Raw genomic sequence first — 25,962 nt, 5'->3', positions numbered from 1 at the left:
TCCACAACACACTGTATGCCAAGGAGGTTCTCTCTGTAGTCCAGCCACCCAGACCACCTCAACGGGACACTGACTCCACGGGATTCAAGTCTTTCACAAAGAGTGTTTAGTCCTAATTCAATCAAAGCCGCTAACCAGTTGTCCAGGAATAAGTCATAATATAAATAGCATTTATATTGAAGTTGAATAGCTTTTTACGCAACTTGGAAACCTGGTTGCAGGTACAGGTCATATAGATAAGTGATATTTGTCCACAGAGTTGTCAGTATTTCTTCTTTGGGCTTTTTCTGTGATTGTCAATTCAGACTAATGTTGGCTCAACTTTGAACATATTCCTTGCACTATTCCTCATATGCCTCCCTCTGCTATTCATCAACATCTGATACTTCATTGAACACAGAATTTCTGTGTTTTATGCCACTGTGACTTTAGATAAAACGTGCCTGTCATCACGACAAACCTTTCATGTATGTTTATCTGTATATATTTGCTCATTTGACTGTGTAACATCCATGGGTATTGTAACAATATGCTGATTGTACTACGTGTCAGTGCAGGCTGGTCTAGGCCGCAATTCTGTAGTGTCTCATCTCCATTTCGAAGTTAGTCCTTTCTTACTAATCCATGCGGAATAAGAGGATGTGGACCCATATCAGCCAGGCCTGAAATGAATTTATTCATGATTTTAAAATGTCAGGTACAATGAAGTCAGATGTATTTCCATTTCTAAATATATCCCAGCTATACCAGTGCCTAACTCCTGCATGAGTCATTTGATTAAATTTCAGTCAGAGTGCTTCTTTGTTTAAATATTTGATTCATTTTAAGTCACAGGACTTAATGTCATCCAGAAGTAACACAGATAAACGATTTCATCTACACAGTCAAAGTACTCAGTCACACAATATATAATACCATACAAATATACACAAATACCACACAATTGCATAAGAGCCCACTCTTTGAGCTTCGTTTTTACAAATCTGCAAAATGTATTTTCATGTACTCTTAGAACTCCGTTTAAATAATATCTGATCACATATCAACTTGTCTATATACATATATCCACATATCAGTTGGGACTGTAGCTATATACACTCCAAGGGCAGCAGAGGTGATCGGAGGGAGCTTAGATGACGAGGCCCAGGCGTTTCTTGATGAAGTGGGCCACCAGAACCTGAGGTCTCTGTTGGTACTCCACCAGCACATCATGAGGGGTGGCGATCTGGTCCCCATCAAAACGGTTCAACAAAGTCACGCATACGACTGCAGCTGCGGAGGAAAAAGGTGAAATCTGTTAGAAATATCAAAACAATGTAAAATACAAAATAAATAAAAACAAGTGTAAAAACAAAAGCCTTTTTGATTACAGGTTCTCTCTGTCAAAGTTAGTGGCATTGGAGACAGTGGGACTGTCATTTATTTGGAATAATACCTTTGATGCCACAGGCACGACACATGGCTGCGAAGACGGTAGACTCCATCTCAATATTCCTGACTCCCGTGTTAAAGGCTTTCCTCAGGTACTCCAACTTGTCCTCAGTGGAGAAGGAGCAGAGAGCTCCATCCAGCCGACCCTGACCTGGAGGACCACAACAGAAAACAGACTGGGTTAGACCAGAAGGCTAGTAGGCAACATTGGGAATGTTCATCCTAAATTTAAAAAAAAGAGGCAGTCTGCGATTCGAAATACAACAAAACTTGCAGACTGTAGCTTTAACTTAGGGCTTTTGTGTAGCAGAGTGGACAGAGGTGAGTTACGTGATGTGGTTACCTTCATAGAAGTCACTGGTGCACATGGTGTTGCCGATGATGGTGGGCACGTCCTCTAACTCGGAGGAGCACTGCAGCAGCTCCTTGGAGACGCCCACGTCCAGCTCTGTGCTCCTTGTGACCACCTTACCTAGAACCACCTGCTCAAACTGGGCGCGGAAGAAGCAGTCCACCGCCTTGTCTGTGACCACTACTGTTCCTGGTGCCAGACCTGTAAGGGTGACATGACTTTAGAGAGCTGTGGCACTCAACTAGATAAACATGTATTAAATGTGTATCAACATTTGAAAGAAGAACGGAAGGGGGACAGTATGCTCTTACCGACTCCACCGGAGGTGCCAATGCGGAAGAGGATGAAGTCGATGCAGCGGGCATGATGCAGCAGTTTGATGAGCTCATGGAGCATGATGGAGATGGAAGGGATGCCCATACCATGCTGCAGAAACAGTGGGGTGAGGTTAACGATCTACGGTTAACAGAACTGCAGGAAAGCAGTGCTCGGCAGGTGGGGTGGCGAAGGTCACTACGTCCTGGTGTTGTGAAACGCCGACTTGTCGTGCATGCTCTCCCTAACGAGTAGACTGTATCACGGGGACATCCAGACGGTTACCAAATTAACAATTATTTGTCCATGAAGGCTGCTACCTTACTTGGAGGAAAACATTTGGCCACGTTAGCTTTTGCCGGCGACACCGTGCTACGGTGGTCGCCAGGCACTCTTCCCACTGGGCACGCACTGGTTGAATCAACGTTGTTTCCACGTCATTTCAATTAAATTCCTTTGAACCAACGTGGAATAGACTTTCAATTCCGTTCTGGCACAAAAAAATTGCTGCTGTACATCACCCAGATATGTACCATACAATGGGGGTGGTGGTAGAGGTGACTAATTGTGGTAGAGGTTACTATTGTAAAGCGCTTTGAGCACCCAGGTAGAACAGCGCTAAATAAATCCAATACACTATTATTAGAAGATACAGCAACACACCAAACTGGACAAACATCTGATAATAACAGAACACCATTTCAGGTGTCAAGTCACTGGCTTACATAGAGAATCTTCACTTCCAAGATGTAAAGTCTTAGACAGGCTATCGAAAGTCAAGTCAGGTCGTCATCTCGTGCGAGGGAGATGTGTCCTTCGTGCGATACTTACACTGATAGAAAGTACGGGTCCCACTTTGTACATGGAGTAGCGGTCGGTTCCCTCGCAGATGTCTGTGACGTCATCCATGTTTCCGGGCAAAGCCAGCTCCTGGTGAATGAACTGAGCAAAGGACCTCATCCGATTGGCACTGCCGCCGACGCACACAAACTTCACGGGGGAGACAGAAAGGCCGTTGTAATTCCTTCGTCTATGAGACTAGCTTCCATGAATCAGGTACTTGCGCCTATTTTGTCTGGGTAACTTTCACAAACCTTGATGTCTCCGAACATCTCAGGTAGGTTGTGGGTCTTGGTCCCCAGGTTGAAGTGATAGAGAATGTCCTCTTCCATTGTATCCAAATGGGGGTTCTTCACATGGATCTGGGGGTTCTTGAAAGGGACCTCGGGTCTGTAATATCATTGACACGAGAGAGCACATGACAATTGCATAACAGAATGTTATTTAGTGCAGGACAATAACCAGTACTATAATAAAACCTCAAAGTAAAATACATATACTCACTCGATATATTCAGAATGGTCATTGACAGTCCCTATACCGTTCAGTAAAATAGGTGACATAGTTGTTCGCTGTATCCTAAAAGAAATATGAAGAAAACATTTACAATTGCTATCAACTGTTGAATTATGACACAATATGTTATAAACACAAGATTTATAGCCACAATATTACTACAGCCACAAGTGCAAAACATACCTTTCAGGCTAGAAAGGTTCTTCTGAATTCAAAGGGTAATATTCTCTGTTGTGCTGTGTAGCAGTTCCTAAATACTCTTTTACCCGTCTCTGCCTCTTGGGCTGATATAACTTTGACCTGTGACTTCTCTCAGGAGTGATTGGTTGGGGAGAGAAGGGTAGTGACTGTCTGGTCCAGTCATTGGTCTGGTCTCTCCCACTGAAACATGAAGTGATCTCAAACAAACACTAACTTTGATAGACAAACTTTCCAAATACTTGGCCCAGATCCAAAGTCATGACTCGAAACAGTATATATATATATATATATATATATATATAATTATTCTTATTTTTTAAACCTATTCATTACTTCGGTGGTGAAAAGTACTGTACAAGGGCCATGCAATTGAAATTGAGTGAAATGGTTAAAAAGCCAAGTCAATGTTCTGATTGCCAGGTGCATTCAACCATTCTCAAAACATTCCACCATTCTCAAAACATTCAACCATTCTCAAAACATTCCACCATTCTCAAAACATTCCACCATTCTCAAAACATTCCACCATTCTCAAAACATTCCACCATTCTCAAAACATTCCACCATTCTCAAAACACGATGAATGTTGTTACACAAACAAAAATGGCTGTGTTGGCCAGTTTTCAAACACGAGCTAGACTGTTACGTAATTGTCACAGAATCCCGGGCATCTCATGACGTTCAGGTTCCAAACCAATTGAGTGTGCACAAATATTTGACTGTGTGTGTATCATCAAAACATATTACCTTAACCGGTTGTTTTAGATATATCCGCATATCCTAGTCATTTGTTAAAAACGTTTTAATTTAAATATAACCTTTTATTTATAACTTAGGCAACTTGTTTAATCATTTACGGGGAGAAATATGTCCGATGATATTGAATATTCACTTTGTATCCTGTGTCAATTACGTCGGTAGAACACAATTTCCACTAATGACGACAGTGGAAAAGAGGAAGGAACAATTATGTAAGTAAATTCATAGAGATCTCAGGTTTCTGGAACAATCTAGCTAAGAGTCACACTTCTACTAATACATGTCTAGATACCATTTCAAATGGTAATGAGTGCTTCACTGAGCTTCATTAAGCACACAAAGAGAATGAGAACACATCCAAATGCTTCCATGCACAACACATTTATTTTCTTTAAAACAAATCTTTATAGCAACCATAACGAGGCACACACACACAAAAAAAGACATAACACTTCAAAACAGCAGGCATTTTTAGAGGAGCCCTTCTAAGCCATAGACACCTTTTAAAAGTAAACCATCATTCCCCAAACTACAACAGATGAACAAGAGCATAGCTCAGGCTAGTACATTAGCTGTTAGTGTTACAGTGAAAATGCAGTTCATTAGCAACTTCAGGCACAGAACAGAGTGGGTCTGTGAGCGCAATCTAACAGAATCAAGTTTTGCAGTTGTGTATACGTCTAGGGACAAGCATAAACATGTAGCATGACAAGAGTGCCTTAACTCTGACTTGAACCTAAACTAACTGCTTTTATCGATCTATGAGCGGTTGTGAACAGGCAAAACCTGGTGAAGGAACGTTGTGGAGTAGAACATTGAGGAGTCAGTCGTGCGTCACTGCCTTTGCTCCTTTCTACTCCTTGGAACCTGCAGGAATACACACAGGTTCATTTGTGTGGGTGTTCCCCCGCCCCCCCCCCCCCCGGATAACAATGCAGGTCACCATTTCCCCGACTGATTTATCGACAGGCATATCATCTTGTCTGAATGGAACACCCGTTGAAATTTTGCAACTCTACTTCGGTGTCCTTTGTATCAATTATGTAGATCTATACATGATTTATTGTAAAATAAATCTATATGACTTCATATACATTCAATATTTTATTAGTTAGTCTATGTGGCATGTGCTTCTGAGCAATGAGCCAAATTGCCAACTGAATTCAAATGACCTTGAAGTTCCAACGTCAACCCACTGTCACGAACAGCTACTTACTTGATGAATGCGTATTTGGTGCCCCTTTCTGGTCCTCTAAATAGCCAAAGCTCAAGAGCGTAGACATGTTGACAGGGGTCGAATTCTGAGATTTCTGAGATCTGCAAGACCAAAATGCAAGCATTTAAAACACAGCGGGGGGGGGGGGGGGGGGGGGACAAAATGGGGCCTATATAAAATGCGGAAAACAAAACACCGAGCTCTTGAACATTTAGAGCTAGTGGAGGGTTCAAAACCATAAAAAACGTGGGAGAATCTGCCAGCTGATGGTAATATTGACATGGTGAGGGGGGAGTACACTAACAGCAAACACTGAATATGGACCCTGAAAACACTTACCTCTAACTGAGATACAGTTGAACTAATAAATGTTTTTGTACCCTACAAAATGGGTCAACAATATCTTCACATTTTAAAATGTCCTTTTATTCATTATGGTTCTAATAATGTATTGACTGTGAAGCCGTAGCCATCTCTGACAATGTTGTACGCTTAAGAGACATCTCTGTAGGCCTATGTTTAACAGATCAATGTCACAGGTCACTGACAGGTGGCAAATGTTTTTTTTTTAAACAACAACATTTGCTCAATGACTTGCATTGTAGAGTAAAGACCACCTTGGTAGCAAAAACAAAGTCAGGGGAGGTCATGTCATCACACTATTTGAAGCTAGCGATCTGTTTGTTGATGTATTGGTTCATATAGCTAACTGAGCTGAACGTTTGTGAGGACATCTGTACTCTTTCATCAGTATTATTTGCAGACAGGCAAGTCTGGCATTGGCCCATAGTGTTAGAGGACCCATTTCATGGACATTGCCATTTAGATCTTCCACCATGTTGAAGTAGTTAAATGGGTAGGGATTCCTATGGGCTGGGAGCGATCAGATAATGTTTAGAGCATTGTCTACTAGTGACTCATAACCCGCAGTCCCCTTTGTTTTATCCGTAGGGTGGTGATTCATAATCGCAGTCCTCTGAAGGGCGGGTAGGAGTCGGGTTGAATAAAGAGAAAACAATGCACTAGAAATCCCTAAATATAGCCTCCCGGGTGGCGCACCAGTGACTCCTGTGGCGGGCCGGGTGCAGTGCGCGCTAACCAAGGTTGCCAGGTGCACGGTGTTTCCTCCGACACATTGGTGCGGCTGGCTTCTGGGTTGGATGCGCGCTGTGTTAAGTTAACTTGGGAGATTTTTTTTTTAACGCCGGTCCACTGAGGCAAAAAGGACAATGTTGGAGTTTAATTAAATAAGAAGAAAAAAAAGTAGCGAAATGGAGAGTTGAAAATAAAAAGGGAGGGCCAGGAAAGCAACGTTTGGGAAAGATTTGGTGACGTGCTAGAAGAGGATGATAGCAGTGCCGACTACGTTATGTGTGATGACTGTGATGGTTTAGACAAATTCGAGAGCCAAAAGACGGGGACTTCAAATATGGCACCTCAAGGGAATTGTAGCCAGATGGGTTAAATGGAATTGTAACCTAACTGAAAACTGACTATAGGTCTATAAGCTCTCACTTAGCCTAATATAATATTAACTCCTGCAGAATTGAGCACTTATTGCAGTAAAGTGATACACCAAATGTACATTTGGACTCTGGAACAGGAGTAGAGAAATATGACTTATTTCTTTCAGCATCTTGAAATTATGAATGCGCGGTTAGGGACCGTCTGTAAAGGTGCCATCTTTATCAGCGTCATAAAAGCTGATAGTATTCCAACCACATAAAATATGCATCCGAGACAAACTTAAATCTTATCAGAAACATGTTAGGTTGTTTTCACTGCTTTTCATTTCAAAATGATGTCATTTGGACATTTTGCACGGAAAGTCTATCATTTTTTGTTGTTGTTGCTAATGCATTTTCTTCCAGTTCCCAAACGTCTGCTGCACGAGAGAAGCATAGATGAAAGGGGAACTTAACCGACGTCAACTAGATTGAATTCATTGATTTGTTACATTGATGTTATAAATCACATTGATGATATTATTTCAGGGTTTATTTCATCTCCTAGGGCAGTAATGACTGAAGAAAAGCTGCATGTGCCCAATCATAGGCAAGTTGAAAAGCAGAAACATATCAAAAATAGTCTGGAAAAAATGAAATTCGGTACCCCGTCAAAAAAATAGTTCCGTCGTCACTGACTGTAGATCACATTTTCTATCAGCCTATTTGCGGGTTAGGGTCCCAGATTTAGTCGGGCGGTTGCGGATGGATTATTAGGAATTGCAGGTGGGTCCGGGTGAACAAACAGCTGACCCATGTATCACTATTGTCTACTTCTTCAAGTTGGTTTAATAATGGTTTGTAAATGTCATCGCCATCTGGTGCCACAGTAGATCAATGACAAGATTTGGTTCAGGTCGCCGGCACTGCAGGTGGTGGTAAATCACCATTATTAGCTTTGTGCTTTTTTCAAACACAAAAGAAAAACCGACTACTTCAAAATGGAGATGGCCTCAATGGCGTTGCCCGTGCTGTTACAGATGCCATAATGGGACAAATAGAAAGACGAGCCCTTTAACTAACTCTATTCCTTGGCCACATCACATCGGCCTTATCCATTCTAACAAAGTTATGGGGCAGGGGTTTTGGGCAGTGCTATATTGTATGAGAACTAGGGAGGCCAGGTTCAAGACTACCACAACAAATATTGTCAGCACATTGAATCTGCAAGCTTCTGGAGAGACAAAGGTGCAATCTGGGATATTTGCACCCGATTTTGGTCACCAAAATGAATGATATGAGGCCAATACCTATTGATTCTTGAATGATGTCAAAAGAAAATTGTATAACATAACTTGTGAGTAAAACGGTCCCATCATAACTCAAAATTGAATGTTGTTTTAATCCATTATTTTTAAACAAATGCCTTTGTTAACAATATATGGCTTCAAACATTTTAAAAACTATATTGATGATACCATTGAAGTGCATCCAAAGCGGTCTGTAAATGTTAAAATAGTTACATTTCTTCAGCCCCATCAATTGGTAGCGGGGCTGCTGGGCTGAAACACAAATACACCAAGAGTGTAGCTTTAATTAACACTCATAAACTGTTGCGCTTGGTAAATTACCCTAGTTTTCACATTTAATGCATAAAATGTTGCCATGTGGCATAATACCATTTCTCTTCATCCACTTGCTTCCATGAATGAAGAAATACAAACACCATTGAACTTGACAAAAGGGGGGGGGGGGCTTACACTAGCCAATGAGGTCCTTTGGTGAAGTCACATGACATGCAATTCCTCTCCAGATCACATGCTAGTGGGAATAAGGAAACTCTGAAATTTCTGACTTGCTAACTGGTTGAACGCAGCATTTGTAGAACATCAACTTGTTAGCAAGTCGGAAATTTTGAGTTTGAACTAGCCGCGAAGGCAGAAATAGTTAGCTGCTACTGAAATTCCCCACAAATTGTTCTCATAAAACTGTGTGTACACATTTCCTTCAATAAAAAAATGGAAACTCAAACTTGGGTGATAAACATTAAATCAAAATGTCCATGTATTTGTTCTTAGGAAACGGATCAAATGCATTTGTTGCCAAATGGAAACAAGTGGGAGGGCCCTGGAAGTCAAAGGCAAAAGACAAAGGCATTTTTAAGTAATATTGGCATGAGTCATATGATTTTAACATATTTTTTGTAAAGATAAAATATGGCCAAACAATGTTTTTATAAACGCATGAATAATGCAGTACAATACTGCTTTAATAAATATCATTTATTAAATATCATTTGTAAAAATATGGCCAGTGAATAATTTTTTCAAGATAACAATTTGTTATGAATTAAAACAATAATTATAATTCAAATACCTAATTTATATTAGAAACCAACATTTATGATTTTTGTAGTTACCGTTGTCACACAGTGTTTCCATATCTAACATTTTTTTAATCAAATGGATTTAGTATTTGTATATTTAAGGCCATTTTATATACGAAAAACTAATCCAACATTTGTTTGCATAGTTCTTTCATAATGTGTGCAGTAATTGAGTACACTATTTTGGGGCGATAGGCAGGTTAGACGAGACTTACATTTTTAAAATTAGAAACAAACTATGTTCATCCTGTATAGGCCTAAGAGCTGGCCCCTGTTCTATCAAAACCGGTAAGCGGCAACAAATTATATATTTTTCCCATATTACTTCAAACACTGTCACATTTTTTTTCGAATTAACACAGAAATGCTGTTCACATTACAAAACAGTACTTCATAAGTATTTGTATTCTTACAGTACAAAGAATCCCATATCATTAACAATCAATAGGAATTACATACTGAAATCATGTGTGTTTGACCTCTATTTCTATTTGACATGAACTATTTGAATGTAAATATACGGACAAAAATATAAACGCAACATGTATAGTGTTGGTCCCATGTTTCATGAGCTGAAATTAAAGATCACATACACTTTCCAAACACTCTCTCAAATTTTGTGCACAAATTTGCAGACCATCCCTGTTTGTGAAAATTTCTCCTTTGCCAAAATAATACATCCACCTGACAGGTGTGGCATATCAAGAAGCTGATTAAACAGCATAATCATTACACAGGTGCACCTTGTACTGGGAACAATAAAAGGCCACTCTAAAATGTGCAGTTTTATAATAACACAATGCCACACATCTCAAGTTTTGAAGGTGCAATTGGCATGCTGACTGCAGGAATGTCCACCAGAGCTGTTGCCAGAGAATTTAATGTTCATTTCTCTACCATAAGCCACCTCCAAAGTCATTTCAGAGAATTTGGCAGTACGTCCAACCGGCCTCACAACTACTGGGCTGGCGTGTAACCACGCCAGCCCAGGACCTCCACATCCAGGTTTCTTCAACTGCGGGATCATCTGAGACCAGCCACCCAGGCAGCTGATGAAACTGAGGAGCATTTCTGTCTGTAATAAAGCCCTTTTGTGGGGAAAAACCCATTCTGATTGGCTGAGCCTGGGTGGGTAGTGGGTAGGCCTATGCCCTACCAGGCCCACCCATGGTTGCACTCCTGCTCAGTCATGTGAAATCCATCGATTAGGGCCTAATGAATTTATTTCAATTGACTGATTTCCTTATATGAACTGTAACTCATTTAAATTGTAGCGTTTATATTTTTGTACTAATATATATATATATATATATATGAATCTTTGAGCCTATAACAAAGAGTTGTAAAGGTACCCAAGCTGCCTGGAGCTGCACTCTGCTGTGCTGTGAATGAAAAAGTATAACATTGCCATCTTGTGGATATATGGTGTAAACATTTCAATGGGGTCACTCACGTTTTCTTGAAATTGCCTGCTGCGTCTTCATTCTTTCCTGATGCTAAGGACAAGTTCTCCATCTGGCTGTTGGGAGAGATCTGACAGCAAAAACAAAAAGTGTCTTGAATAGTCATTTATCAGCTGGAATCACATCAGGATTGAACACGGGGTGAAAGATGGTTGAACACGGGATGAAGCCCCCTATTTCAGTTGGCAACATCAGCTTCTATTGGACATACTATGTCACTTTCTTCTCTATCACTGCAACTGCAAGAGAGGAATCTGATCAATCTAGAATAATTAAAATATGGTAAACGCAAGTGACAATTTGATGCTAATCAAATACATTTCAGCAACAGATGGGGACATAGCCAAAGATGGTGGTATAGTGGTTGGTTATAAGTTCACTAGATACAGTAGGTGTTGAGTCTGAGAACTCTATCCATTGTTAGCTAATATTTGTAATGAGCTAAAAACATGTAGCTTTTCATGATACTAGGCAGGTGATATCATGCTGTCAAAAGGGAAGTCAATGTCCAAAATAATCTAAACAGGTCTGTCGGCATACTGGACTTCGATGACCTCAGAATAAACTATTGACTCAATTTATCGTAGCACAATATGATATGAACGGGGAAGTATTGTTACATTTGCTGGGTAGCGCATCATCAGAAGTGAAATTGCAAGGATTTCTCCATTCACCTTCTCTTTGTCATCAAAGTCCCTTTCCCAAGTTGACTTATTATCACTCCCAAAGGGAGCATTAGTTGACATGTAGTTTTGAAAGCTCTCGGTTGGGCTGGAAGAAAGACAAATTTACAAATGTCAAATAACCCATTATACTAATAATAGCCTTAGCCTGTATAACTGGGCTGCATTCAGCAGGACTCAACAGTGTGCAATGTTTGATACGTCAGAGACGGCGGATGTTCTGAAGAACTAGTTGAAGAATGTTTTGATAACAGTGGCCCAGAGGCTGAATGTGCATACTGTGCTCTGCATGGGTTTTGCGATATCAAATGGTAACCACGCCCATATTGATCAGCCCACACTCCACCACACGGGAGCAAACACACAAAGCCTGTTGAAGAATGGTGTGCACCGTTTGGGGGAAACGTGTCATTCAGTACAAACCGCCACGCAATGTAGCAAAACATTTAACAAACTGAACACACCCCTGTTTTACAATAGGGTACAACAACCATACAACCTCAAACAAATATGAAATTTGGATGATCAATGCACACAACCCATCTTGGCCTGGCTAAGTAGCCATAAATTACTAACAAACTAACTTCACAAATAGATTATTTTTTAATACAGAGTAACCGTCATTATTCTCATCTTAATTTGCCTTTTTGGCTGTACCTTGCTTGCTCTTGAGCTTTTGGAGATCCAGAGAACCAGTTTGGAGCTTTGTAAGATGATCCAGAATTAGGTTTGGTGTCCAAATTGGTCTCCTCGTGCCACAATAAACCTGTAAATGAATGAAAAGAACTTGGTTACCAATGTTGTACACTACAGTGGTTCCCAAACTGTGGGGTGTGCCCCAGGGATCAGCGGGGGGGGATCAGTCTGGCAACTTACTCTTTAAAGTTGTAATAGTAAAATGCACAAGCTGCAAGTTTGAAATTGGGTAGCGCATCATCAGTTTTCCTCTTGTCATGTCAGTCATTGTATACCTTAGGGACCTTTACTATTGCATCTTAGCCACATTATCACTGCTCATCCATATATTTTATACTTATATATTCTTACCCCATGCCAATCAGAATTCAGGGCTCAACCCACCCAGTTTATAATAAACGATAAAAAAATATTTTACTAATATTTTAAAGTGTCTCGCTAGGCCATCCTTACAAACTGGATGGGTGTGTCATTTTACCTAACTGCACTTTTTTAGTCTATGAGCTAGACAAATAGCTAGCTATAACTTACTTCATTTCCACAGATGAAAGGGGAGATAATAGTCTTTGTTATTTCTAGGTCAAACAGAATACCGTTTTTACCCCTCTGTCCTCCTTGTTTAGCCAGTTTAGTATAAGCAGAATCGGACTCATTAACTCCAGTACGGCGTCCTTTAGTCCTCTCCTCAGGACCATTGTTAGCATCGTCAGACAGCCCAGGAATCTGGGAAGTCGGGGCAGCTTTTGTTGAATCATCATCACCATCACCATTGCCAACGCCTAAAATAAAAAACACACACAATTATAAAGGCTTTGCTTCAAGTTGTTGCTAGATCGTTAGCTAACGTTAGCTACTTCAACTAGCTAGCACCTTCACCTGGTAACTTTACATCTTAGAGGCTTTTTAGAATAAGAGGTGTAACGTTAGCTAGCTAGCCAAGAGTCAGAATCAGAGATATTAGCTAGGCCTTCACAGCTAACGGTAGTTAGCTACGTTAGCTAGCTAGTCAGCTTGGCACATTTGAAGACCAATTGTACTTGCCATTGTCGTTTTGTCGGCGATCTGTGTCCGTGTTCATGTCTACTGTTGTCTTTCTGTTGAAAAAAGAACGCAGTACATTGTCATCCTAGCGTACACTGCTGGTCAAATTGCTAGCTCGGTAAGGACGTTAGCTTAGCAATAAGGCGTTGCCAGCTAGCGTTAGCAGCTAGCTATACGTGTTCGTTTTAGTGCATGGTGTAAGTGTAGGTAGCTAGTAAGTTAATGTGAGGTTCAAGCATCATTGCAAAACATTACTTACATTACCAGCTATACTGCGTTTGCAAATCTGGACACCGGAAAAAATAGTGCGGAGAAAACCCGAGTATGGATTTCGAGCTAACTTGCAGGGAGTGACAAAACAAACGTCTGACTGTGTCGAGAGTTTTGTTACTATGGAAACAGGGCTGGAGCGTTACTTTTTTAGGAATGTGTTCAATAACCTTTTTTCGTTAATGGGTTTAAAAACAGAAATGATGTGAAATTCATTTGAATTAGAGCTGATATCTATATTTAGTTTTTGACTGTTTATTAAATATATATATATATATTTAAATTATATATATATTATATAAATTATGAATAATCCACCAAACCCTTTATCTGCTACTTATTGTAGCCTATCCATAACCCACAATATAGTTGAACAAATTTGTTAAAAAAATATATATTTAAAAAATAATAAGAATATTTTATCTTCTGCTTTATTATTTGAATACATTGTAGCTAGACCTCTATTATGCCTAGTCTTAAAACATTAGGCTAATTTTCCATGAATGGGCTTGCAATGCAGAAAATGAAGACAACATCTTTCCTCCCATCTCTATGGAAGCTCGTTCCGGCCACCAAAAAATGAAAATCTGATACAAGATATAAGATACTAAGTCATTATTATGAGATAGTATGTCCTAATTATGAGATATGTGAGGCATTTTTATGAGATAAGCAAGTCATATTTGTGAGATAGTATAGTCATTATTATGAGATAGTAAGTCGTTATTATGAGAGTAATTCATTATTATGAGCTAGATAGTCATAACTATGAGATAGTAGGTCATTATTATGAGATATGTGAGTCATAATTATGAGATACTAAGTCATAATAAGGAGGTACTAAGTAATTTTGTTGATGTGAGTTGGTATCTGTTTGATGACATCTGGTTGACATCAGATTTAATTAAAGACATGCTCCGGAACTTTGGCGACTACTAAGTGTATTTTACACATCCCGCTTTGGGCTGGATGTGTCAATGTGTAGTTCATACATGCATAATCTCTGAGCAGAATTACTGTTTTACCCCAATTAACCATGAAATCCCTAGTTTGAAAGCAACAGTTTTTCTGGAAGCTGTGCTGCGCTAGTCTGGGTACCAGTCCCTTTAGCTAATCCATTCCGTGTACTCCATGTCATGTGCCTTTCTGACATCTTCAAATATGAACATTATATCATTAATGTGCTCGAAGAGAACAGAGAATTTAAACCTGACTCAATCACAGCTATCCTCCAATCACAACGATTACGCAAATATTGGAACTCTATCACTTTTTTTCTCCACAGAACATGTTGGTATCCGGTTGCTCAGCATCTGTTTTTTGTTTGTCTAGATGAAACCAGTTTGTCAAAAGTTGCTTGATTTTAAGCCTCAAAATACACCTTGCCAAGCTAACAGCTAAATGTTTGTTTTTGACTATGTTATACATTTTCATTATATTTTTGATGCTCCACATGTTGTCATGGAAAAAATGAACGTTTTTTCCAACAACCAATGAGCAACTGCCGTAAATCCAGCACATATTGAATGTTTTGATTGCTGAAAGGCCGGTCTTTTTGGCATTGACAAGGAGAGGCAAGTGGAATGTTAGCGAAAGAGAGAGACTGGTACTCAGACTAGTGCTGCGACATTTTCCCTACAGTTTCATCAACTTCAAATCAAATCAAATCAACGTTTATTTATCACATGCTCCGAATACAACAGGTGTAGACCTTACAGTGAAATGCTTACTTACAAGCCCTAACCAACAGTGCAATTTTTAAGTAAAAAATAGATATTAGGTAAGCAATAGATAAGTAAATAAATACAATTTAAAAAGTAAAATGACAGTGAAAATAACAGCAGTGAGGCTATATACAGGTGGTACCGGTACAGAGTCAATGTGCCGGGGCACCGGTTAGTCTGGCTAATTGAGGTAATATGTACATGTAGGTATAGTTAAAGTGACTAAGCATAGATGATAAACAGAGAGTAGCGAGTAGCAGCAGTGTAAAAAAAGGGGGGGGGGGTACACACACACAATGCAAATAATCCAGGTGGCCATTTGATTGTCTGTTCAGGAATCTAATGGCTTGCGGGTAAAAGCTGTTGAGGAGCCTTCTAGTTTGATGTCGATGTGGACACCAAGGAACTTGAAGCACTCAACCTGCTCCACTACAGCCCCGTCGATGAGACTGGGGGCGCACTCAGTCCTCCTTTTCCTGTAGTCCACAATCATCTCCTTTGTCTTGATTACGTTGAGGGATAGGTTGTTATTCTGGCACCACCCGGCCAGGTCTCTGACCTCCTCCCTATAATCTGTGTCATCGTTGTCGGTGATCAGGCCTACCACTGTTGTGTCGTCTGCAAACTTAATTATGGTGTTGGAGTCGTGCCAGGCCATGCAGTCGTGGGTGAACAGGGAGTACAGGATGGGACTGAGCATGCACCCTTGAGGGGCTCCAATGTTGAGGATCAGTGTGGCAGATGTGCTGGTACCTACCCTCACCACCTGGGGGCGGCCCGTCAGGAAGTCCAGGATCCAGTTGCAGAGTGAGGTGTTTAGTCCCAGGATCCTTAGCTTAGAGATGAGCTTTGAGGGCACTATGGTGTTGAACGCTGAGCTGTAGTCAATGAATAGCATTCTCACATAGGTGTTCCTTTTGTTCAGGTGGGAAAGGGCAGTGTGGAGTGCAATAGGGATTGCATCATCTGTGGATCTGTTTGGGCGGTATGCAAATTGGAATAGGTCTAGGGTTTCTGGGATAATGGTGTTAATGTGGGCCATTACCAGCCTTTCAAAGCACTTCATGGCTACGAACGTGAATGCTACGGGTCTGTAGTCATTTAGGCAGGTTACCTTAGTGCTCTTGGGCACAGGGACTATGGTGTTTTGCTTGACATGTGTTGGTATAAAGACTCAATCAGGGACATGTTGAAAATGTCAGTGAAGAGACCTGCCAGTTGGTCAGCACATGCTCGGAGCACACGTGCTGGTAATCTGTCTGGCCCAGCACCCTTGTGAATGTTGACCTGTTTAAAGGTCTTACTCACGTTGGCTATGGAGAGCGTAATCACACAGTTGTCTGGAACAGCTGTTGCTCTCGTGCATGCCTCAGTGTTGCTTGCCTCAAAGCGAGCATAGAAGTGATTTTGCTTGTCTGGTAGGCTCTGGTAGGCTCGTGTCACTTTGTAGTCTGTAATAGTTTGCAGGCCCTGTCACATCCGACGAGCGTCGGAGCCAGTGTAGTACGATTCAATCTTTGTCCTGTATTGGCGCTTTGCCTGTTTGATGGTTCGTCGGAGGGCATAGCAGGTTTTCTTATAAGCTTCGGGTTAGAGTCCTGCATCTTGAAAGCGGTAGCTCTACCCTCTAGCTCAGTGCGAATGTTGCCTGTAATCCATGGCTTCTGTTTGGGGTATGTATGTACAGTCACTGTGGGGACAACGTCCTCGATGCACTTATTGATAAAGCCAGTGACTGATGTGGTGTACTCCTCATTGCCATCGGAAGAATCCCGGAACATATTCCAGTCTATGCTAGCAAAACAGTCCTGTAGATTAGCATCTGCTTCATCTGACTACTTTTTTACAGACCGAGTCACTGGTGCTTCCTGCTTTAATTTTTGCTTGTAAGCAGGAGTCAGGAGGATAGTATTATGGTCAGATTTGACAAATGGAAGGAGAGGGAGAGCTTTGTACACCTCTCTGTGTGTGGAGTAAAGATGATATAGAATTTTTTTCCCTCTGGTTGTGCATTTAACATGTTGATAGAAAATAGGTAAAACTGATTTAAGTTTCCCTGCATTAAAGTCCGGCCACTAGGAGCGTCGCCTCTGGGTGAGCGGTTTCCTGTTTGCTTATTTCCTTATACAGCTGACTCTTAGTCAGTGCCAGCATCTGTCTGTGGTGGTAAATAAACAGGCGCAAAAAAAATTGATGAAAACTCTCTTGGCAAATAGTGTGGTCTACAGCTTATCATGAGATACTCTACTTCAGGCGAGCCAAATCAAGAGACTTCCTTAGATTTCGTGCACCAGCTGTTGTTTACAAATATACACAGACCGCCCCCCCTCGTCTTATCGGAGTGGGCTGTTCTATCTAGCCGGTGCAGGGTCAATCCTGCTGAATGTTCTCCATGTCATCATTCAGCCACGATTCGGTGAAACATAAGATATGACAGTTTTTGATGCCCCGTTGGTAGGATATTCGTGATCGTACCTCGTAACATCAGGCTGTGCTCAAAAAACAATGGCAGACGGAAGAGAGGGTGGTGTGGCAGCTGCCGCTTCTCCTACAGATGCTGTTATTTCATCTAAAACATCAGGTGTACGCCGACCCCAGCTAAGTAACTCATGCAAAGATTTAAAGTGCAATTATGTGATTTATCTCCTGTACATTGCCATGATTGTCAGTTATGTAGCTGCTCTTCTGATAATCTCAGTGCATCCTTGCTGGGATGACACAATCAATCTACTGCCGAATATCAACACAGGGAATGTGATTTTGGGAAAGAGGTCATCATAATGGGAGATTTTAACATTAATTATGAAGACAAGTCTTGTAGGAAAACCCTCAAACGGATCACTAATACCTTTGACCTTACACAGCTAGTTAAATGGCCAACCAGGGTGACTTGTTGCTCTAAAACACAGATTGATCTGGTGTTCAGTAATAAACCAGAGAGAGTGACTAAATCATTCAATATGGTTACTGGGCTATCTGATCATAATCAGACACTTATAGCCAGCAAGCTTTCTAAGAGCAAGTTTAACCTCTCTACTGTTAGAAAGCCGGATCAACTAAGAATACCTAAGAGTGAATTCAATTATTTCGAAAATGCAATCAAGGGAATTAACTGGAATGATCTCTTGTCCTATACAGACGTGGAAGCTGATAGTCAGGTTTTTCTACCCACAATCCAGACTACAATAAATGGCTTCCTAATGAAAATCCAAACCTGGCCAAAAGACAACTTTTCCTTGGCTAAATGGAGAAATCTGGAAATTGATGAAAGAACGAGATTATGCTCTAAAAACAGCCCTAAAATCCAAATTAGAGCGTGATAGATGTAGGTTAACCATGTTGAGAAATAAGGTGATGAAAGAAATCAAGACAGGCCAAGGCAAACTGTTTTATTAACATAATTGGTGAAGCAAAGGGAAATCCTAAATTGATCTGGGAAAATCTAAAAAAGTTAACAGGGAAAGACCATAAGTAACAATGCAAAAAGACTAGAAGTCATGGTGAATAACAATCTAACACAGGATGCAGTCGAAATAGCAATCGCCTTCAATTCCTACTTTATTGATTCTGTCTGGGTACTGACACAGAACCCCTCCACTGGTTTCTTGGGCTCAGTCCTAGTGAATGATGCTCAACCTGTCTTCATCATAAGGGAGGTTTCTGAGTCTAAGGTGAACAGGGCGATAAGCTCACTAAAGAACTCTACAGCCAAAGATGTGTTTGGGCTGGACTCTACCTTTCTTAAAAACTACCAAGAGTCAGTCATTGGCCCGATTACTAAGGTCACCAACACATCTATTCGCCAGGGGGTGTTTCCAACGGTATAGAAGTCGGCCATAATAATGGCCATCTTTAAATCGGGTGACCCTGCTGACGTGAGTAACTACAGGCCCATTAGTATACTACCTGTGGTGTTGAAGGTTGTTGAAAAGTGTGTAGCAGAACAACTGATTGCCCACCTCAACAACAGCCCCTTCACATTACACTCCGTGCAGTTTGGCTTCAGAGTGAAACACTCCACAGAAACCGCCAACTGTTTTCTTCTGGAAAATGTGAAGTCCAAGTTAGACAAAGGGGGCATTGTTGGGGCTGTGTTTCTGGACCTACGGAGGGCTCTTGATACTGTTAACTATGAGGTTCTCATCACAAAATTGTCCAAGTTCAACTTTTCCCCCGATGCCTTGAGATGGATGAAATCATACCTTGAAGGCAGAACTCAGTGTGTCAGAATGAGCAATGAGCTGTTGCCCACTCTTAGCTATGATGTGGGTGTGCCCCAAGGGTCAATACTGGGGCCCCTAATGTTCAGCCAGTACATTACTGATCTGCCTTCTGTCTGTACTGGGTCTGAAGTTCAAATGCATGCAGATGATACAGTGATATATGTGCATGCAAAGAGCAAACAACAAGCTGCACAAGAACTCACTACTGTAATGGTCCAGGTTACAAAGTGACTCAGTGGCTCATGTTTGCATCTCAATGTGAAAAAAACTGTCTGCATGTTCTTCACAAAGAAGATACAGTGCCTTGCGAAAGTATTCGGTCCCCTTGAACTTTGCGACCTTTTGCCACATTTCAGGCTTCAAACATAAAGATATAAAACTGTATTTTTTTGTGAAGAATCAACAACAAGTGGGACACAATCATGAAGTGGAACGACATTTTTGATTTGGAACAACAAATCAAAAACTGAGAAATTGGGCGTGCAAAATTATTCAGCCCCTTTACTTTCAGTGCAGCAAACTCTCTCCAGAATTTCAGTGAGGATCTCTGAATGATCCAATGTTGACCTAAATGACTAATGATGATAAATACAATCCACCTGTGTGTAATCAAGTCTCCGTATAAATGCACCTGCACTGTGATAGTCTCAGAGGTCCGTTAAAAGCGCAGAGAGCATCATGAAGAACAAGGAACACACCAGGCAGGTCTGAGATACTGTTGTGAAGAAGTTTAAAGACGGATTTGGATACAAAAAGATTTCCCAAGCTTTAATCATCCCAAGGAGCACTGTGCAAGCGATAATATTGAAATGGAAGGAGTATCAGACCACTGCAAATCTACCAAGACCAAATCTACCAAATCTGGCCGTCCCTCTAAACTTTCAGCTCATACAAGGAGAAGACTGATCAGAGATGCAGCCAAGAGGCCCATGATCACTCTGGATGAACTGCAGAGATCTACAGCTGAGGTGGGAGACTCTGTCCATGGGACAACAATCAGTCGTATATTGCACAAATCTGGCCTTTATGGAAGAGTGGCAGAAGAAGAAGAAAGCCATTTCTTAAAGATATCCATAAAAAGTGTAGTTTAAAGTTTGCCGCAAGCCACCTGGGAGACACACCAAACATGTGGAAGAAGGTGCTCTGGTCAGATGAAACCAAAATTGAACTTTTTGGCAACAATGCAAAACGTTATGTTTGGCGTAAAAGCAACACAGCCCATCACCCTGAACACACCATCCCCACTGTCAAACATGGTGGTAGCAGCATCATGGTTTGGGCCTGCTTTTCTTCAGCAGGGACAGGGAAGATGGTTAAAATTGATGGGAAGATGGATGGAGCCAAATACAGGACCATTCTGGAAGAAAACCTGATGGAGTCTGCAAAAGACCTGAGACTGGGACGGAGATTTGTCTTCCAACAAGACAATGATCCAAAACATAAAGCAAAATCTACAATGGAATGGTTCAAAAATAAACATATCCAGGTGTTAGAATGACCAAGTCAAAGTCCAGACCTGAATCCAATCGAGAATCTGTGGAAAGAACTGAAAACTGCTGTTCACAAATGCTCTCCATCCAACCTCACTGAGCTCGAGCTGATTTGCAAGGAGGAATGGGAAAAAATTTCAGTCGGTCGATGTGCAAAACTGATAGAGACATACCCCAAGCAACTTACAGCTGTAATCGCAGCAAAAGGTGGCGCTACAGGGGGCTGAATAATTTTGCGCGCCCAATTTTTAAGTTTTTGATTTGTTAAAAAAGTTTGAAATATCCAATAAATGTCGTTCCACTTCATGATTGTGTCTCACTTGTTGATTCTTCACAAAAAATACAGTTTTATCTTTATGTTTGAAGCCTGAAATGTGGCAAAAGGTCGCAAAGTTCAAGGGGGCCGAATACTTTCGCAAGGCACTGTAACTGATGCTACTGAGCCAGATGTCTATGTGTCAGGGGAGAAGCTCCAGGTGGTATCTGATTTTAAGTAACTTGGCATACTTGATTCCAACCTCTCTTTTAAAAAGCAGGTGAAAAAGGTAATTCAAATAACCAAATTCAACCTAGCTAATTTCAGATTTATATGAAATTGTAGCGGTAGCAAAACTGTACTTCAACTCTATGATACTCCCCCACTTAACATACTGCTTGACTAATTGGGCCTAAGCTTGCTTTACAACATTAAAACCCATTCAGTCTGTCTACAAACAGGCTCTCAAAGTGCTTGAAAGGAAGCCCAATAGCCATCATCACTGTTACATCCTCAGAAAGCATGAGCTCATGAGTTGGGAAAATCTTGTGCAATACACCGACGCATGTCTTGTATTCAAGATTCTAAATGCCCTGGCTCCCCCTCCACTCAGTACTTTTGTTAAACAGAAAACCCAAACATATGGCAGCAGATCTACAAGGTCTGAAATGGGAGGTGACTGTATAGTTCTCTTAAAGAAAAGCACCTTTAGTCAATCTGCTTTCTCTGTGAGAGCTTCCCATGTCTGGAATACACTGCCGTCAGACACACATAACTGCACCACCTATCACACTTTCACAAAAACATGAAGACATGGCTAAAGGTCAATCAAATTTGTGAACATAATCCCTCGCTGTGTATTGCCGCTTTCCATGTTGTCTGTTGTCTGTAGCTTGTGAGGTGTGGAAACACTTTGTTGCTTTTATGGATTTTGACTTGTTGCTTGCTTGTCCTATGTTGCTCTGTGTGTGCTCACTGCTCATTGATTGTCTGTATTGTAATTGTTTTTAATAACCTGCCCAGGGACTGCGGTTGAAAATTAGCTGGTTGAATAACTTTTACCGGAACTTTTACTGAAACGTTGATTAATGTGCACTGTTCCTGTAAAAAAAAAAAAACTTAAACTCAAAGTCAATATTGATGGTAAGGGCAGATTTCCCACTCGCCATAGGCAGATTGTTACGAGGCACCCCGCCCTGTGTCCTCTATACCTGCGTCTCTTTCTCTTGCCAATGACGAGGATTTCGGCCTTGTCGGGTGTCTGAAATACATCCTGTGCGTCCTGCTTGTTGAAGAAAAACATATTTGTCTAATCCGAGGTGAGTGATCGCTGTCCTGATATCCAGAAGCTCTTTTCTGCTGTAAGATACGGTGGCAGAAACATTATCTACAAACTAAGTCACAAATAACGCGAAACCCCCCCCAAAAAATAATAGCACAATTAGTTAGATACCCATAAAACGGCTGCCATTTCTTCAGGCGCCATCTCTTTTTCAAATCAGCACCCTAGCTGATTTGGAAAGGCACACACCTGTCTATATAAGGTCCCACAGATGACAGTGCATGTCAGAGCAAAAACCAAGCCACGAGGTCAAAGGAATTGCCCGTAGAGCTCTGAGACAGGATTGTGTCAAGGCACAGATCTGGGTAAGTGTACAAAAAATGTTTGCAGCATTGAAGGTCCCCAAGAACACAGTGAGAAACAGGATTCTCTGGTCTGATGAAACCAAGGTTGAACTCTTTGGCCTGATTGCGAAGCGCCACGACTGGAGGAAACCTGGCACCATCCCCACGGTGAAGCATGGTGGTGGCAGCATCATGCTGTGGGGATGTTTTTCAGCAGCAGGGACTGGGAGACTAGTCAGGATTGAGGCAAAGATTAATGGAGCAAAATACAGAGAGATCCTTGATGGAAACCTGCTCCAGAGCACACAGCACCTCAGACCGGGGCAAAAAATTATCCTTCCAACAGGACAATGAACCTAAGCACACAGCCAAGACAATGCAGGCGTGGCTTCAGGACAAGTCTCTGAATGTCCTTGAGTGGCCCAGCCAGAGCCCGGACTTGAACCCGATCAAATATCTCTGGAGATACCTGAAAATAGCTGTGCAGCAACGCTCCCCATCCAACCTGAAAGATCTTGAGAGGATCTGCAGAGAAGAATGGGAGAAACTCCCCAAATACAAGTGTGTTCAGCTTGTAGTGTCATACCAAGAAGACTCGAGGCTGTAATGACTGCCAAAGGTGCTTCAACAAAGTACTGAGTAAAGGGTCTGAATAATGATGTAAATGTGATATTTCCGTTTAAAAATAAATAAATTAGCAGACATTTCTGAAAACCTGTTTTTCTTTGTTATTATGGAGGTATTATGAGGGAAAAAACGGTTTAATACATTTTGGAAGTAGGTTGTAACCTAACAAAATGTGGAAAAAGTCAAGAGGTCTGAATACTTTCTGAAGGGACTGTATATGTATCTATTGTAGGTCCTAGGATAAAATAATGAATAATGTGGAACAAATAAATACCATCAAAGGATAACTTACAACTTACAATAATGAACACCTTGTGAAACAGTGGTGTAATCCAACCTGGCAATATTTCAGATTTTAATACATAAAAGTTTATATTTTTCGGTACAGCTGTGTCATTAATACATTTTCATATGTTTTTTTGCACTGGCAATCATAGACTAAAATACTGAATTCTGTTGTGTAGAATATAGAGGAGGTGTTCGGAGGTTCCGCCTGTCACTTGTTCTCAACAGGCTGCCAGTCTCAGAATGGAGACTTGAAGAGGGAGACTGCAAGGTCCAGGCACTGCTGCTCTCTTTGTTTTGAGTGTTTGCAGTGCTCAGCATGATAGTGCAAGAAAACTTTTAATCAGATAACTACAACATGACAATAATCTTAGCTGTAGCTGATGAAAAGTTGGAGGGTGGTTGGTAACGGATGACAGGCGGATCCCCATCTGGGTGTTGGGCAGAACACCTAGATCCTGGAGAACAGGTGCAGAGTTGTAGGGAACAGGGTAGGAGACAGAGGCGTAAACAAGCAAACAAGCAAACGCACAGGTTACACTTTACTGTGAGAAAATATGATGGATTAGTGCAGTGTTATAAATGGGAGATATGTGCTTTTAAACTATTTTGGAAGGTATAGCCTACCTCAAGCTGGTCCCCCTCCGACACAGAGCACAGAGAATCAGACTGATCCGTACGCACTGTCTCTGGTGGGGCTTGGACAGTCAATGGTCCTAAAGTAATTTGGAGGTAAATTGAAGAGGTATATTTTTAGAAACGACCATTTCTTGCTTTCTCAAATGTCAACAAATGCTTAACATACTTTGTCTATTGGGCTTCACTGAAGTTTAGGGCATCAGGGCTTTCAGTGGTCAACCATCCAACTGCTCCAACTGGAGAAGATTGTTGGCTTCCACCGAGGTAACCCTAGGAAGAGAAAAAATATCAGTGTTGGGGAATCTAAAACTAGCTTCAGGTTATTTTGTGTGCAAATGCAAATAGTTATTTTCTGAGATGTTTTATATATTCACTTTAACAGATGGTGACCCCATTGCGTGCTCTCTGATATGACATTCCTTGAAATCATAATAATTTCATATATGACAGAGATTGATAAACAATGAGATTGATAAACAAAAGTTTATTTCACTTGCCCAGCTGTCCAACCCCTTGACAATTCCCCATGAGAAGAAGCGTAGGTTGATTTTGGCAATCATGGGCTTCCCTCAGAAGTGGCCAGCATGCATCTCCGGTCGCTGCCTGCACCCGCATGCCCGACTAGCATCACCACCCTGGATGGTTCCGACCTAGAATATGTGGACGTCTATAAGTACCTAGGTGTCTGGCTAGACTGCAAACTCTCCTTCCAGACTCATATCAAACATCTCCAATCGAAAATCAAATCAAGAGTCGGCTTTCTATTCCGCAACAAAGCCTCCTTCACTCACGCCGCCAAGCTTACCCTAGTAAAACTGACTATCCTACCGATCCTCGACTTCGGCGATGTCATCTACAAAATGGCTTCCAACACTCTACTCAGCAAACTGGATGCAGTCTATCACAGTGCCATCCGTTTCGTCACTAAAGCACCTTATACCACCCACCACTGCGACTTGTATGCTCTAGTCGGCTGGCCCTCGCTACATATTCGTCGCCAGACCCACTGGCTCCAGGTCATCTACAAGTCCATGCTAGGTAAAGCTCCGCCTTATCTCAGCTCACTGGTCACGATGGCAACACCCATCCGTAGCACGCGCTCCAGCAGGTGTATCTCACTGATCATCCCTAAAGCCAACACCTCATTTGGCCGCCGTTCGTTCCAGTACTCTGCTGCCTGTGACTGGAACGAATTGCAAAAAACGCTGAAGTTGGAGACTTTTATCTCCCTCACCAACTTCAAACATCAGCTATCTGAGCGGCTAACCGATCGCTGCAGCTGTACATAGTCTATTGGTAAATAGCCCACCCTTTCTCACCTACCTCATCCCCATACTGTTTTTATTTATTTACTTTTCTGCTCTTTTGCACACCAATATCTCTACCTGTACATGACCATCTGATCATTCATCACTCCAGTGTTAATCTGCAAAATTGTATTATTTGCCTTTTGCACACATTGTATATAGACTCCCCCT

At 41.3% G+C, this 25,962-nt stretch overlaps 1 protein-coding gene and 1 long non-coding RNA gene across 3 annotated transcripts; both read right to left on the bottom strand.

Annotated features, from left to right (window-relative positions):
• Positions 1-652: 652 nt before the first annotated feature.
• LOC109866001 (uridine phosphorylase 2) lies at positions 653-13,742 on the bottom strand. 2 transcript variants are annotated; one of them, XM_020454534.2, is made up of 15 exons: positions 13,604-13,742; positions 13,345-13,397; positions 12,906-13,082; positions 12,265-12,373; positions 11,599-11,695; positions 10,915-10,994; positions 5,631-5,731; positions 3,638-5,281; positions 3,443-3,517; positions 3,193-3,328; positions 2,930-3,088; positions 2,095-2,209; positions 1,775-1,984; positions 1,436-1,582; positions 653-1,272 (listed from the first exon to the last, which is right to left on the bottom strand). In XM_020454534.2, the coding sequence occupies exons 9-15, from the start codon at positions 3,499-3,501 to the stop codon at positions 1,130-1,132; spliced, it is 969 nt and encodes a 322-aa protein (XP_020310123.1). In that variant the 5' UTR covers positions 3,502-3,517; positions 3,638-5,281; positions 5,631-5,731; positions 10,915-10,994; positions 11,599-11,695; positions 12,265-12,373; positions 12,906-13,082; positions 13,345-13,397; positions 13,604-13,742; the 3' UTR covers positions 653-1,129. The 2 variants fall into 2 exon arrangements, with proteins under 2 accessions (XP_020310123.1, XP_031650256.1); XM_031794396.1 differs by lacking the exons at positions 13,345-13,397; positions 13,604-13,742 and having other exon boundaries at positions 3,443-5,281; positions 12,906-13,073.
• A 10,210-nt stretch (positions 13,743-23,952) lies between these two features.
• On the bottom strand, positions 23,953-25,125 carry LOC116356627 (uncharacterized). The gene is made up of 3 exons (XR_004205045.1): positions 24,651-25,125; positions 24,473-24,561; positions 23,953-24,303 (listed from the first exon to the last, which is right to left on the bottom strand). It is a non-coding gene; the product is annotated as an uncharacterized LOC116356627 (long non-coding RNA).
• Between the last annotated feature and the right edge of the window lie 837 nt (positions 25,126-25,962).

The sequence above is a fragment of the Oncorhynchus kisutch genome, linkage group LG2 (assembly GCF_002021735.2).
Source record: "Oncorhynchus kisutch isolate 150728-3 linkage group LG2, Okis_V2, whole genome shotgun sequence".
NCBI classification, from domain to species: domain Eukaryota; kingdom Metazoa; phylum Chordata; class Actinopteri; order Salmoniformes; family Salmonidae; genus Oncorhynchus; species Oncorhynchus kisutch.
The sequence above is the reverse complement of the archived record's forward strand: the minus strand, read 5'-3'. Positions and strand labels throughout refer to the sequence as shown.

What these genes read in the sequence shown, in the direction of transcription:
- LOC109866001 (XM_020454534.2), bottom strand. Translation starts at nt 3,501, where the DNA reads ATGTCACCTATTTTACTGAACGGTATAGGGACTGTCAATGACCATTCT. An exon ending in GACCCGTACTTTCTATCAGT is followed by an intron (nt 2,210 to 2,929) that starts GTAAGTATCGCA and finishes CTGTTTCTGCAG; the next exon opens with CATGGTATGGGCATCCCTTC. An exon ending in TCGTGCCTGTGGCATCAAAG is followed by an intron (nt 1,273 to 1,435) that starts GTATTATTCCAA and finishes TTTCCTCCGCAG; the next exon opens with CTGCAGTCGTATGCGTGACT.